This window comes from Anguilla anguilla, chromosome 10 (genome assembly GCF_013347855.1).
Source record: "Anguilla anguilla isolate fAngAng1 chromosome 10, fAngAng1.pri, whole genome shotgun sequence".
NCBI classification, from domain to species: Eukaryota; Metazoa; Chordata; class Actinopteri; order Anguilliformes; family Anguillidae; genus Anguilla; species Anguilla anguilla.
The window spans coordinates 32,712,838-32,727,592 of record NC_049210.1 but is presented as its reverse complement, the minus strand read 5'-3'; the positions used below and the strand labels follow the sequence as shown (position 1 = coordinate 32,727,592).

The 14,755-nt window shown below is 43.6% G+C and overlaps 2 protein-coding genes across 5 annotated transcripts; both read left to right on the top strand.

Moving 5' to 3' along the window:
- Positions 1–8: 8 nt before the first annotated feature.
- ak6 (adenylate kinase 6) lies at positions 9–4,068 on the top strand. The gene is made up of 5 exons (XM_035378768.1): positions 9–256; positions 748–840; positions 1,321–1,379; positions 1,606–1,751; positions 2,392–4,068. Exons 1-5 carry the CDS (start codon positions 220–222, stop codon positions 2,579–2,581), a joined length of 525 nt encoding a protein of 174 aa, XP_035234659.1. The 5' UTR covers positions 9–219; the 3' UTR covers positions 2,582–4,068.
- A 1,173-nt stretch (positions 4,069–5,241) lies between these two features.
- marveld2b (MARVEL domain containing 2b) lies at positions 5,242–13,724 on the top strand. 4 transcript variants are annotated; one of them, XM_035380099.1, is made up of 8 exons: positions 5,242–5,390; positions 6,674–6,902; positions 7,985–9,198; positions 9,786–9,821; positions 10,018–10,166; positions 10,676–10,847; positions 11,281–11,331; positions 12,232–13,724. In XM_035380099.1, exons 3-8 carry the CDS (start codon positions 8,002–8,004, stop codon positions 12,385–12,387), a joined length of 1,761 nt encoding a protein of 586 aa, XP_035235990.1. In that variant the 5' UTR covers positions 5,242–5,390; positions 6,674–6,902; positions 7,985–8,001; the 3' UTR covers positions 12,388–13,724. The 4 variants fall into 4 exon arrangements, with proteins under 4 accessions (XP_035235990.1, XP_035235988.1, XP_035235991.1 ...); XM_035380097.1 differs by having other exon boundaries at positions 6,674–6,935; XM_035380100.1 differs by having other exon boundaries at positions 5,251–5,390; positions 6,757–6,935.
- The last annotated feature ends 1,031 nt before the right edge of the window (positions 13,725–14,755 follow it).

Below are 14,755 nucleotides of genomic sequence, written 5' to 3'. Positions count from 1 at the left end.
CATGTGTTCTGTGGCCCAAATTGAACACGCAATAGAGACTTGTTTTGATACGTAATTACTTCATTAGACTGTTGCATTTCTATACCTATAAGCAAAAATCCCTACATATTTATATTTACTGTTACTTTGTTTTTATACAGCAAAACCGAACTAACAGCAAAAGTAGAATTTGCGCAAAGTTGAAGTCCCTGCGTTGTGTGGAGCTGGTCACGTGGAGCAATGAAAATCATGAAGAGACCGAACATACTTCTGACAGGTGAGACGTTTTCTTCTTTTTCGTTGGATTATTTTGTAACATTAAAATGTAAATATGCTGAATGATCATGCATGCCTTCAGCGATTAAACAAATCAGATGTGCAAACAAAAAGATGGGTCCCGTCAAAAGCTGGTACGGTAGTTGGCTAATGTAACAAGCTACCTAAGTTAGCGAGTTACACGTGATTGCGCATTTTGTCTTTCAGATTTTCGAGGCAATGTATTGTGTGTTGAACGATCCTTTCCACTATTTAGCGTAATATCTTACACGGAGCAAAACTGCACGTTTTCGCTGTCAATTATCATTTAGCTTGTTTGCTATCTTCGCTGTTAACTCCCTTGCTGAAGTAACTTAAATCCATAACTTGGATGATTCATCTTGCATACTACAACACAGTCGAGTGCATATAGGCCAGTGAATCCGTACAGCATTAATCAGTTGACCTATGTTTTTGTTTAGTTTATAACGATCGGTTGTACACCTGTGACAGGCACCCCAGGAGTGGGAAAGACCACATTGGGAAAGGAGCTGGCCCAGCGCACGGGGCTCAGCTACGTAAATGTGGGAGATCTCGCGCAGGAAGGTAGGCATCGGAGCTTCAAACTCTGTAGACCGCAACTTTGGTGGTCTTTTTAAAGCATGACTTGAGATGGCTTTTCCGGAATCGATCTGAACGAATTGCCCCTAATTTAATTGCTCATATTCAGAATGATATTAATGTGCTACTGTACATACAGATTTCATAGTTTATTCATTCACTCGAAGTGTGCGACAGCATGCACAGGCTGTAACCAAAACATAATCTTGTCGGTTCCATACTGGGGCCTAGATGAAGGTTTCAGTAGACAAATACACCTGTTTGGGAATCAAGACCCCCCTGGTCCTGAGCACAGTCCTCTTAACAACTCTCTCCCCAAGATACACAAAAAGCTGCATTTCGTCAAGGTTGAATGGTGTGAATGTGCATTCAGTTTGCTAGGAATATCCATCTATTAGGCACATGCAGGAGACTGCAAGAACAACGGAGCACAAGGACCAGTAACGTATGCATTTGTCTCCTTAGGGCAGCTGTATGATGGCTTTGATGAAGAATACCAGTGTCCTATCTTGGATGAGGACAGAGTGAGTTTGAGTATTAAACTGAATTCTACATTATCCCTGCTTTAACTGGCTTGCAAAGAACTGATTATCTGTTAGTTACATTCAGAACCTGCACCTTTAAATACAGGCACAACTCATCTAGTGGTTACGGTTTCTCAAGCATTGTTTGAGTTGCGAATGCTATCAGTTTATCAATGTTAGTGGCCCTGAATTGCATGTACTATCGGGTGAATTCTCTATGTTACAGGTGGTGGACGAGCTGGAGGACAGGATGGGAGATGGAGGGATGATCGTGGATTACCACGGATGTGATTTCTTTCCCGAGCGCTGGTTCAACATTGTGTTTGTGCTGAGAACCGACAACACTGTCCTCTATAACCGCCTGGAAAGCAGGTCAGTGGTGGCCCTGCCCTGTTAGCCACACCCCCTCCACATTAGTCCTACCTCTCTAAATTAGCTATGACTCTCCACATCTGCCACCACAAAAGAACTGTAGTTTAACTTGTAGATATGGCCTGGATTAAATGCTGATGCATTGCAGTTTGAAGCAACCCAACGGAGCACCTAACCTTTTCATAACTACTGCAACATTTTTAGAAAATCAAACAAACAACAAAAAAAAAAACCAATGGGGCATTTGCTTTGCATCAGAGTGTGATCCCTCTGTAGACATGTCGGTTTTTTTTGCTCCAAGGCATTTTGGAGGAGTTTGCATATTGAATGCCATCTTGTGTAACTTTGAAACTCAATGGTGCCTCTATGTGTTCTGAGAGGGAAACACAGTTGACTGTGAATATTTTAGCTGGGCACTTTTCTCCCTTGTTAATTATTTCTTCTTCCTTTATTTATTTTGTTAATTTAATTCTTTCTAAAACAGTGAGCCAGCTTAACTGTAGCTTAAAGCTGTTCAAACTGTAAGCCAGCTGTGTATGACAGTTTTTCACTCTGACACTAGGAAAAAAAAGTTGCCCTGAATTGATTCAGTAACAAAACAGGCTTTTAAAAGTCTCTTTCTGTCTCTTGGTCTGCCTAGAGGATACGCTGGAAAAAAGCTACAGGATAATATCCAGTGCGAGATCTTCCAGACCATCTTCGAAGAGGCCATGGAAGCTTACAGGGATGAGATTGTCCACCAGCTGCCTAGCAACGACCCTGAAGACCTGGAGCGCAACCTGGAGCAGATAGTGCAGTGGACAGAGCAGTGGATGAAGGACAATAACTGACCACCCATTTACACACACATACATGCACACACACACACACACACACACACACACAGAACATACGCGCATGCACACACAGCCACACAGTACCACCATATACGGGCATTCAGCTGCTCAGACCGAGGTAGGGACATGTCAGTGGCTGTTGGGGAGACTCCGGCTGCCACATTGATGATGTCACCCCACACTGAGAGACAAGCTGTCGCATGCTATAGCCTCAGAGATACAAGAGAATCCTATAGAAAGTGGTAGGATAAATGTGAAGAGGTCAACAAGTACTAGCACTATGACATATTTCATGTAGACTAATTCCAATGCAGTCTTTTTTGATGGAGATGCTTTATTCTTGTATTAATTCAGCAGACTTGCACTTCAAGAATATACTGCATGTTTTGATGGATGCCTCGGTTTTGACCTTTGATATAGGTTTAAGATTGGCCTTGTGTATTTGACTACCCAACTGGATTTGAGTGCAGTTAGCCAATATTAAAATTGTCCACTTTTCCCAATGATATAAACATAATGGTACATTCAGTTTGAAGTGATTTGATATTTGTATATGCAGCATTCCAGAGTTTGTCTGTTACTTCGAAAGGGATTTAAAAAAAACTTCTTTGAGTTTAACAGAAAAATGAGAATGTTAACCAGATATGGATGACACAATGGCTGTAGGAAAAGACAGTAATAACTTGTAATGGGGCCCCTTATTTTGTGCCTTGTCCTTGTGGAACATTGTGTACTTGTTTTCCCCTTTATTAACCTGGAAATAAAGGGACACACTCTTTTACAAAGGGCAGGTGGGGCTTTTGCAACCAGAATGTTCCTGTGTTATCCTACAATGGAATGAGAGCATTTTGTGCATTTACAGGTATCTGAATCCCCCCCTCTTCCTCCTTGCTGTTTTGTGAACAGGTTACTAGTGGGAGATGTGCCTGCCCTCATTCTGGTAGACAGTTATATGCTACTCTGGCTCATAGTGTGGGACAAAGTGGGAGGACCACAGTGCTACTCTGTGTGCTACTGTGAGTCACACTGTGATGTCATAATGGATAGTTTAATGGTAGATTCCAAATGGGGGGGGGGGGGGTGTAAGAAGAAAGAAAAGTAAAAACCTATTAACATCATGACATCACAGTGTGGCTCATGCTAGTTAGTGCATTTGGCTACTTTATATGTCTTTAAAAATTGAACAAAGTTATAAAGAAAACCCCCACAATTATATCTCACAAAGTCATGATGCAAATGAGCAAAATGAAAAAGGTTTGGCCACATAATGTCTTGAGTTATACACAATTTTTGTTTACTTTAATCATGTAATGTTCAAGTCACTTCATTAGACTGATGTTCATGTTGTATGTGTCGACTGCTATTGTAGTATTTCCATGAAATACTCCAGGTTTAAAGAGGGACAGTATCATTTTCGTATTGATGAGCTTTGTATAATTATTTGTACTTCACATGACAATAAATAATACATTTGAATTCAAGACCTGGGTCTGAAGACAGTTTAATTGGTCGATGAAAGCACAGAGGTGTTACTAATTTGCGTAACAGAATCCAGTATCCATGGCAACATGCAATGTCTCTCAGTATATGACTGTCTATACAGTTGGAGGCTAACTAAACCAATTAAAGGTAATCCATGTTATCAGAGTCTAGGTTCAGTTAACATTCTTCAGTTTTCAAAACATATTCCCGGGAGTACAATGTAAAATATAATTTTTACCAAGCATTACAAAAGTGACTTGATTTTGCATGTTAAATGTTTCAGTTTTTTTTAAATTTAATTTTTATTGTTCACATATTTTCTGGTGTATATCCAGAATGTTGAAAATAAAAAAAGATGATCTACTAAATATGTTTCACAAAGGCTTCTAAGCAGATGGTAATTTCGCAGTTATGTGATGCGCCTCTGTTTGAAGGTACTGCTGTTGTTGCCTCACTGTGATACAGTTACGATGTTCTTGGACATGTCCTCCAAAGGGGTGGTGGGGGTGGGGCTGGGGGGAGGAAGAGCGTTATTTGAAACCAGGAAAAGAAAGGGAAGGATTTTTTTTTACATGTTGGAAACCAGACAATGCCAAGTACTACTGAAAATGTTGAGGAAATGAGAAACAATATACGCTTGCGTGACCATGAAGAACTGACAAAATACACTGGATATCTTAAGAGCCTTTAAAAATCACATCACATGATAGCACTGGGCTATATGGTTTTCTTTAATCATATCATATTGACAACATGTGCCTGTCTTTCTGCAATAAATAATATATTCTATATTTAGTATACAGTTTGGAATGAAACCCTGTGCTTAATAACACAATCTTGTTTTTATTATAATTTGTGTAGCAGTATGTACATGATGTGGGGTGAAATCATGATATGTGTCACCTGAAATAATTGCAGGTTGGTTTTTATGTCTCGTGTTAAGAAGCTGATATATTACACATTCCCTCAATGGCAGTCATATTCCGACTTCCTGCTCCATCCAAAACAGGAACCAAGTAACATTTGTACTATATCTAAAAATAATCTGACATATTTTTATAAGCCTGAGAGCTTTAAAATAAGAGGAATCGTTACTAATTAAAACGTTCCTGGATTAGTCATTAGTATCACTTCCGCTCGTAATCCTGGCGTCGACAGAACCCCGTCCCCCGTCCCCACCCCCCGGACAGGTAGGTTTCCGTCTGGATCAAAGAGGCTTACGTCACTCTCAGGGATGGGTCGGTCACGTGGTTAGATTCCTGCACTTTTCATGGTTTCGGTGGAGGTGGACGAAAAGGAAAACATATTTTCCAAACAACAGGTAGGAGACATAAAACACTTTTTTTTTACTTAAAAGAAGCAACATACGGACGACCCTAAAGTGGTACTAGTTATCGACAGAAACATAAATAAACTCTTGTTAGTCGATGATTAGTTTTTTGAATTATTAAGTAGGGCGATGTTCTCTTGAAGTTTCAAATTCGGTTCAGTGGCTACAACATGTTGCCATGTTTCTTGTTAAAGCAGTTATTTACGATTGTGCTTCATATAATTAGGTTGTAATTTTATCGTTCTCAATTGAATTCTTCTTCATTTCTGGGCAAAAAACAAACTTGCAGCTTGCGAAGACGGGTAAGTAGTTTAGTGAATGTAACGACGTTATATTAAAGAACGTCTTGGGAGGCGGACATTGCTGAATTGTAACATTGTGTGTAAGCGGCGCTTGATTCTGCGCTTTCTCTATGAATATAGGAGTTATCTATTTGTGAAAGGAAAATTACTTTCCTATGATCTTAACCACATGACATGTTTTAAGTTTGGTCAGCTGGGGCTAACCTGATTGCTGAATGTTGTCGGCCGTTCCGGAAAGGTGTTGCACAATAAGTTACAGAAAATATTTGACATTAGAAATACAAACTTTGAGTGTAACTTTGTATTCCTGTTAATTCTGTGTATTGAACTTTTATTGCGTAGGCTATATAGCTATCATTTATTGTTCTGCAATTGATGAAAATCGGATAAAGAAATAAAATATGAAAATGACCATCCCATTGGTGGCATTTAGTGCCTCAGGTTGTATTTTTCTAATGTTTACGTCCACTGCCTGTTACTCCTGGTTTGATTGATGTACAGATTTGATGCTTCATGCATTTTCAATGACGCAGTCCCAGCTGATATGTTTCATTCATTTCCAGTAAAAACCTAGTTATAATGTACAAAGTATTGTATATGTCTGTTGTTAATGGGAAGTGGTGTTACTGGGGTATTGTCTTTTGCTTCCTTTATTGTCATTAAATATAATGAGTACTTGGTGAGATTGTGTTTCCCTATGAATTACCAAAGTTATATTTAAAAGCAGCGATTTTAAGATGTTCAAAATATATTAATTTATTTTTCAGTTGTCAAATGGCAGTATTCTATTCCGGACTGGTATGGGGAGTTAGACATTTTCATATAGCCATAAAATAGTATATTTAGAAAAAAAGTACATTTTTAGGGACAAGATTATTGTTTATATTGTGTTTATATTGGGGAATTTTAGAGAGATTTCACTGCTTGAAAAAATATTGAAATATATTTTAATTGTGTTTTCTTCTCCTTTAGGTGAGGGACACAAACCGTGTGTTAATTGGGGGTGGAGATTCCCTGTGAAAACAACAGGCCTCAGTCTTGTGCTTCTCCCACAGTGTAAGAGCAGTTCTTGGCCAATCACCTGGGTTCACTCACCTGTGGAGAATCAGGTCATTGTGACATCGACTCCTGCTCTGTCCAGGTAGCTGAGTGCTCAAAGCCAACCGCGGTTTGCGCTGTGACCTCCCCCCTGCAAGGCAATGTAAGTCTTGCCGAGTGACAGCGTGTAAACGAGGTATTTAAACCAACACATTTTTAAACCTATTCATCGGCTAATACACTAATGAAATGGTGCAACTATCATGGTATGCGGGTATTCTTGGACTTCCTGTTTTAGAAATCTGTCGTGAGTTTTCCTGTTTCTCACACACTCCTGTTTCTCACACACATGGGGTTCTTTGTTGGGTGTACACCAAGTTTTTGATGATCTGAAAATTACTTGAACTAAATGACTAGTGGGAAGGAATCATTTTTTTATTTGCTGCTTTTTTTGGTGAATTGATTGTGACATTGGGGTTGATTGGTTGGATTGTGTAGAATTGTAGAATTTCTGTCTTGGGCTACCACATGTTTCATAGCATTGATCATTTAACCTTTGTGTTGTCCTCACAAAAAGGGTGTAATAGCAGCGAAAACCCCCTAAATCAAATTTTTTCAGCATGAAATTTGATGACTTTTCCTGCAGTGACCATATCATTAGAAAACGTTAAATATTGCACTTTTTTATATCAGAAGTCATACGTTATGCACCACAGATCTATTACAGCAAAAAAAGAACTGTTATGTGTGTTTTGCGGTAAAACAAGTTGTGTAGACTGAGGAAATGCAGCCTCTCTGGATTGTGAAGTAGGAAAACTGTTATTCACAGATTCATTGAGGAGTAACAGGTTGATTTAGGGTTTAAAGTTCAACAACAAGGCTTCATCACAAGGGGTCCAGCAAGGAAGGTAATTTTTTACCCTGTGGACATGGGGGCCATATATAATATGAAGACAACACAAGGGTTCGGGCTATTTGTATGCAAAGATTGTTCGGGCTTTTGACTCTGTGGGCGTGGGTCTTGAACTACAGGGGGTGAATTGTTCATGCAACCTGATTATGTGCCCACTTGACTGAAGGTTTTTTAAGGGCAGAAGGGGTGACTGCCTCTTCAAGTAATTTTCTCTTTCTTTCACTCTCTCCCTTTCTCTTTGCCCCTCTCTGTTTGCCCCTCTCTCTCTCTCTGTCTCTCTTTCCCTCTTTCTCCCTGTGCCTCTCTGCCCCCCCCCCTTCTCTCTCTCTCAGGGCTGTACACATTCCCCATGTCTTCAGGAGGAGGGCCATCGGCCCGCTTTGACCGGGTGCGGGACGTTCCGTATTACGACGAGGTCCCCTTGGGCTCGCTGAGGAGAGAGGATGACCCCCGCGCGCTCGGAGAGCTGAGGGGGGCGGAGCTAGCGCTGAGCTCCGACCCGCTGCCGCCCCCTCCTCTCCCGGACGTCCCCCCCGTGGGGCCCGAGTTCTACCCCAGCGACAGCGAGGACAACCTCGACGCCCTCGACATCAAACCCGTGCGCCGCTTCATCCCCGACTCTGTCAAAAACTTCTTCCGCGGCGGCAGCGGCGGGGGCAGCGGCGGCGGCGGCGGGAGCGACGGAAGCAGCGACGCCAAGCCGTGGGCCATGCTCCACCCGGAGAACAACGGCACCTCCCAGGGGGTGCGGTGCTCACCCCCCCACTCCCCCTCCGTCCCCGGCTCCTACCGGGACCCCTACGGCGGGTCGGGGGGCAGCTACAACTCCCGAAAGGAGCGCGAGGCCATGCTGCTCGGGTTGGACCCCCTGGAGTCGATCGACGGGCGCACGGTCCAGACGGTACTCACCTACAGCGAGCGGGTGGAGGCCTACAACGAGCGCTACGCCTACATGAAGTCGTGGGCGGGGCTGCTGCGCATCCTGGGCTGCATCGAGCTCCTGCTGGGGGCGGCCGTCTTCGCCTGCGTCTGCGCGTACATCCACAAGGACAACGAGTGGTTCAACATGTACGGCTACTCCCAGCCCCAGATGTACGGGGGCTACGGGGGTCAGGGCATGGCCGGGGTAGGGGGCGGGGCCTACTACACGGGTCCCAAGACCCCCTTCATCCTGGTGGTGGCCGGCCTGGCCTGGGTCGTCACCGTGATACTGCTGGTGATGGGCATGACCATGTACTACCGCACCATCCTGCTGGACTCCAACTGGTGGCCGCTGACGGAGTTCATCATCAACCTGGCGCTGGCCCTGCTCTTCATGGCGGCCGGCATCGTGTACGTGCGGGACACCAACCGCGGCGGCCTCTGCTCCTACCCCGTCTTCAACAACGGCATTAACGGCGCCTTCTGCCGCGTGGAGGCCGGACAGACCGCCGCCATCATCTTCCTCTTCGTCACCATGCTGGTGTACCTCATCGGCGCCATCGTCTGCCTCAAGCTCTGGAGGCACGAGGCCGCCCGCCGTCTCAGGGAGGGCATGGCGCTGGAGGTGAGGCTGGGCCCCCTTCCCCCAAAAATAATCTGGTAGAGAGTGAAGTGCCCATTATTAGATTCACAGTTGATTCAGTCTAGTGATGTTTTTGACTGCTATTGGAGGAAACAGCCCCAGAAATTGTAGTGTCCCTGACCAAATGAGTTTAATGAGCTAATTTCACAACTGTTTTAGATTTTCATTCAGAAATTCATTGAACAAGAAATTGAGAACAAAAAAGGTCTTCTGCATGTAGTCTGTGTGACTTTGTAATATTATAGCTTCATGCTTGTTCTGTGTCTCCAATAACCAAGGGTCCCAGTAGACTGTAGATTCTCTTGACTAACCTGGGGGTTGCCATGGTGTGTTGCTATGTATGCAGATGCTAGTGCCATCCCTTAGCAACACCAAGAGGCACAGGTGTTCTACTTCTGGAAGTTTTACCTATTCAGTGTGTCTGTAATGGATTAACCATTTATGCTTGTTCCTGTTTTATACGTTTTTCTGTTGTGTATCTTCTGTGTCTGTGAAGGAACTGTCAGAAATGTGCATAAATTTCACATGGATTTTAAAATGAGTTTTTTTTCTTTTCTCCTGCTTCTTAGATGAAAACAACAGCATCTTCTGTTCCAAGATCCTTGGTAACCATTTTTGATTTATCCTCCTGACATTGTATGTGGTTTTAGTAGTTTTGTCAATAGTTTCAGCTAGATACAACATAAAAATTCTGTTTAGCTTGAGATTATTTAATGCTAAAATCAGTCATTATTATAATGTTAAATGTGCTGTAGTATTGCTGTTTCCTTGCTCTTGATTTTCTTCTCTGTGCTCGGGCAGTTGATCGGAAGTTCGAACGGACCGGTGGAGTCAGTCCGGGCCATTCCTGTCCAGGCCCCGCCCTCGGTGGTGATGCCGCCAGAAATCCTGAGTGGGCACATCCCGTCTGGGCACATCCCCAAGCCCGTCATAATGCCCGACTACGTGGCGTGAGTTCCGGGGATTCGCGATGGGAACGGGAATCCTATTCAATCCCGTGACCTGGGGATGCACCTCACATCCGATGTTGCATTGTTGGTGCAATGCAACACCTGCATGTGGTTCTATACAAAACGATATAAAACTGAATGAATGATCGAGGGATTGAGTGAGTAAGTGATTTACTGATTGATTGATTGATTCATTCATTGATTCATGTGGGGCGGCAGTGTAGTATAATGGGTAAGGTGCTGGTCTTATAACCTAAAGGTCACAGGTTTTATTCCCGAATAGGACACTGCCATCATACCCTTGAGCAAGGTACTTAACCTGCATTGCTTCTGTATATATCCAGCTGTATTCATGGATGCTATGGCATTACTATGTAAAAGTTGTGTAAGTCGCTCTCAATAAGAGCATCTGCTAAATGCCTGTAATGATTGATTGATTGACTAATGGACAGATGTCCATAGCTCGATGGCAGGCTGATATTTGGGGTTTCTCCCCTCCCTCTGTGCAGTAAGTACCCCACCATCCGCACAGACGAGGAGAGGGACCAGTACAAGGCTGTGTTCAACGACCAGTACGCCGAGTACAAGGAGCTCCACGCCGAGGTCCAAGCCATGGTCAAGAAGTTCGATGAGATGGACGGGCTCATGAGGAGCCTCCCGACTCACCCCACCAGCCAGATGGTGAGGGACTGACCCCGCCTCCCTCCTTTCATCTCAAACAGAGACTCCCGAACTTTCAGAGCTTGTGACCCAGTTAATGAGTCCAAGTCATTTCCTGTAATTCACCCCATACTGAAACATAGCCTCGCTGAAGCTAACACGTAAATGCATTTTATACAGTATAGAATATAGTGTATTGGTTCTGCAAACAAACTGTAACTGTGAATAAAAATAATGTTGCCTTGATGTTTAGTTAGCCATACTGGCTCTTCTCATTCAACATGACACTTAGTTAGCCAGCACTCTAGCTTGTTGGCTAGCCCAGAGCTTTTAAAAATGAACTACCTCTGTTTAAGATTGTAGTTACCATTGCTTGGTAAAACAGTGAGATAGTCCAGCGGGTTTGAAAGGAGAAGAATTCACCCTGAGAGTAAAGTCCTTTTTTGTCTTTCAGGAGCAGGACCGCATCAACTTTCTCATGCAGGAGTATCAGAGGAAAAAGATGGTAAGTCTGGATTGGTGCTGTACCGTAGCGCTGGTCTGAGTAACCGGTACGATTCAAACACCAGCCCGTTCAAAAGGGAAGCAGAAAAAAGGACCTATGTCTTTCATCTCTCTCTCCCTCCCTCTCCCCTCGCTCTCTTGTGTGTGCGCAGTCATGCTCAGTGTGCACAGTCATGCTCTGTGTATGTGTGTGTATCTCAGAGAACCTCACTTCTGCGTTTGTGCCAGGTTCACCATCTTCGGATGGGCCTGTGGGAGGGTCGGGGTTAGAGGGGGAGGGTTTTCCTCAGTCTGTCTTGAATTGTTATGTGGCAAAAAAAAAAAAACCCTGAACCAAAGGAGAGAGAAATCAGTCCAAATGTACAAACACTTCCACGTGACCCCAGTAACAGAGCTGTATCTTTACACTGGTAACAGTTTTTATGTTACACTTTTCCATGTCAGGGTTACCTGTGATCACTTGAGCAGGTGCCCCTGTGTATTGTGGTGAGGAGGGAGTGTCTCCACTGGTGACTGTGGGTTGATGCATTGTGTTGCCCTAGCAACGGAACGACCTGTTTGTAATCTGCTGGTTATTCCCCATATAAATCATGGGCCTCTGTCCACCAGAGATTATACTCGCACCTTTCCTCCTGTTCTACCACTCTCTCTCTCGTCCTGTTTATTCGTGATTGTGAGTCTGGAAGATTGGTCCATAAACATGCAGGTAACTGCGAGTACAATAGTTGCTTTTCTGTTCCTCTTCTGACTTTTCTTGGTATGTTGTAGCTGATGTTTAACATGGACAGGTGCCTAAAAGCGTGATTATCTTTTGTCGGTATGACAAACGCTTGATCCACACCATGATTTGGGTGTCAGAAAATCTCGAAATGTCGTGTCTCTGTTTACGCTCCCCTCACAGGACCCCACGTTCGTGGAAAAGCGTGAACGCTGTGAGTACCTGAAGAACAAGCTCTCTCACATCAAGCAGAAGATCCAGGAGTACAACAAGGTCATGGACTGGAACGACGGCTACAGCCTGGACGGGCTTGGAACACGGTCGGACCGCTACGATTAGAGAGAGGCCGCCGCCTCGATACCGCCACCGGCGCCGACGGGTCGCTCGCTTGCTTGCTCGCTCGCTCGCCTCCTTCCACGCCAAATGGACTTGGAAGCAGATATCAAATTTTTTGCCTGCTGAACAAAGTGAACTTTCTGACCAGTCAGATCCTGCCTGCGCAAGCACAACTTCGGGGGAGAAAGGGGACTGTTCGAAACTGTTTTTTTCTCCTTTTCCCCTCTCTCTGAAAAGAGAACATGAAAGCTTAATGGAAGGGAGATGTGGGAACTGAGACTCTTCTGTCGTTTTTGGAACATATAAGACAGCTGATCTGTGGCAAAAAACTGCACAATGGGGGAAGTTCCAAATGGCGGTCATTCAGTGCAGACTACAGTACCAAATGGAACCAAAATACATCACAAATGTGACATTTACTTTGGAATTAACCGGCGTATTGAAAATTGAAAAGGAAATTCCGTTTGTTTGGGATTGTATTTCTGAAGGGGAGTGGGAGGGGAATGATGCTATCCGTTCACCGTGCCTTCTGACTGAATTGCTCGTTTCCATGATTCCGGTGTCTGTAATTCCGAACGTTGTTTTTGAGTAACGTTACCGGTGTTGCTTTCAGAAGGGCATCTGCATACCTGCTCTGTGGCGTGACTCTGTGGCTTTTTGGCACAACACCATTGTAAAAGACAGCCCATGTGTTGCGTGACCTTGAAAAAATTTGTAGAGAAACTGAGCCAACCGGGCTGCAGTTCTCAAAAGTCATGGTCATGGTTCTACGTCCTGTTGTGGCAAAGCCTTTTACCTCCTGTACTGCTGTGTATATGATCTGTTTTTTTTTGGTCTGTGTCTCATTATCTGACGTTCTGTACAACTTCACATTGGAATTGTAATCAAGTTGTGCTCATTTCGACACAGACCTCTTCAGTATAATTTCAGGTCTGCAACTGTGCATGTGTTTTTAAGCTGAATGCCTCTTCAGTCTGTTATTTGTTTAACAATATTTTGTGTGATTTATTTTCTTTTTTCCATGAGAGTTTGAAATCCTAATGTGTTTTTGCTTTCATAAACTCAGTAAAGCAAATTTTTTTAAGACTTCATAGATGGCACTCCACTACTTTGAAACCAATATTTATTTCCTCTTTGTGAACCTAAGCAAAACGGTGCTCTCTAGAATTGTCTAAGTTTGACTGCACCTTGTGTTCCTCCTGCTTTTGTAAATGCATTCACCCAGGAGTGTGCAAACTGCTGTGCGATGAGCATTCGTGTTGTGGTATCTTTTTTCTTTGAACCTCCACATATCTGCAGAATATGTAAATAGATACTGGTTTGGAAGCTGAAAAACTCTCGCACTCTTGTGTCTTGAATTGTTCTTGATTGTTTACCTCTTCAACACCCTGGCGCAAGCCAGACAATCCTGCCACTGTTTTGATAACAAACATTTGCCGCTATGGACAGTAATTTAAGGAAGCACAAATAGTCCTTTCATTGTTAAAAGAAAAAAAGGGGGTGGAAGCCAGCACTGCTTTCAGTACTTTTTCAGGCGTGGTTAACCCTATAACAGTCTGCTCCACAGAGCAGTATAATTTTCCCAGTGGTCATATATCCCCCAGGTGTGTGTGTGTGTGTGTGTGTGTGTGTGTGTGTGTGTGTGTGTGTGTGTGTGTGTGTGTGTGTGTGTGTGTGTGTGTGTGTGTGTGTGTGTGTGTGTGTGTGTGTGGGTGTGAAATAAATATACAGTACTGCACAAATGTACTTTGCAGAGCCAGACTTGGATTTAATTTGTATCATGTGTCAGTACAAGACAAATCCTTCTTGTGTGAGCCATCCTACTTAGCAAAAACTGCTTTACCCCAAGCAGTTTCAATAGCTGATGTTTAATAAGTAATTTACATTAAACAGAGCACATCAGCTCCCTGTCCCAGAACTTTTCCCCTTGTGGTTATTAGTTCTTTCTCTTCAGTATGTCCCACTACACCACACTTATTTTTTTTTAGCCTGACTCCCTTTCTACCAGTGGCACTGGGCGCTGTCCTTACTAAGGTTTCTTCGTACTGTAGAAACACAAAGAAGTACAGCTTGTGTGTTCCTTTCAGTTAACCATTTCATTTATTCATCTAGCTGGAGAGAGGTACGTGAAGCCCTTCGATTTTAGTGATTGGTCATTCTCATGTTTGCCACCACTGATCCACGTTCTGGAATCCCTCGCACGTGCACAACGTATTCACACGCACGCACCTGCACTTTAGTATTTAAGCTAATATTACATTTGATGTTTTCGCCCCGTTTGAAACTAAGCTCCTGAAAATGCGTTATCAAAAACCACATTATCAAAGAATAGTGGTGTTTTTCATGCTGGGAGATGGAAAGATGCCGGTGT

Coding starts and splice junctions, on each gene's coding strand:
- marveld2b (XM_035380099.1), top strand. CDS start 8,002: ATGTCTTCAGGAGGAGGGCCATCGGCCCGCTTTGACCGGGTGCGGGAC. Junction 9,822..10,017: donor CTTCTGTTCCAAGATCCTTG/GTAACCATTTTT, acceptor GTGCTCGGGCAG/TTGATCGGAAGTTCGAACGG. Junction 10,848..11,280: donor CTCACCCCACCAGCCAGATG/GTGAGGGACTGA, acceptor TTTGTCTTTCAG/GAGCAGGACCGCATCAACTT.
- ak6 (XM_035378768.1), top strand. CDS start 220: ATGAAAATCATGAAGAGACCGAACATACTTCTGACAG. Junction 1,380..1,605: donor CTATCTTGGATGAGGACAGA/GTGAGTTTGAGT, acceptor TCTATGTTACAG/GTGGTGGACGAGCTGGAGGA. Junction 1,752..2,391: donor TATAACCGCCTGGAAAGCAG/GTCAGTGGTGGC, acceptor TGGTCTGCCTAG/AGGATACGCTGGAAAAAAGC.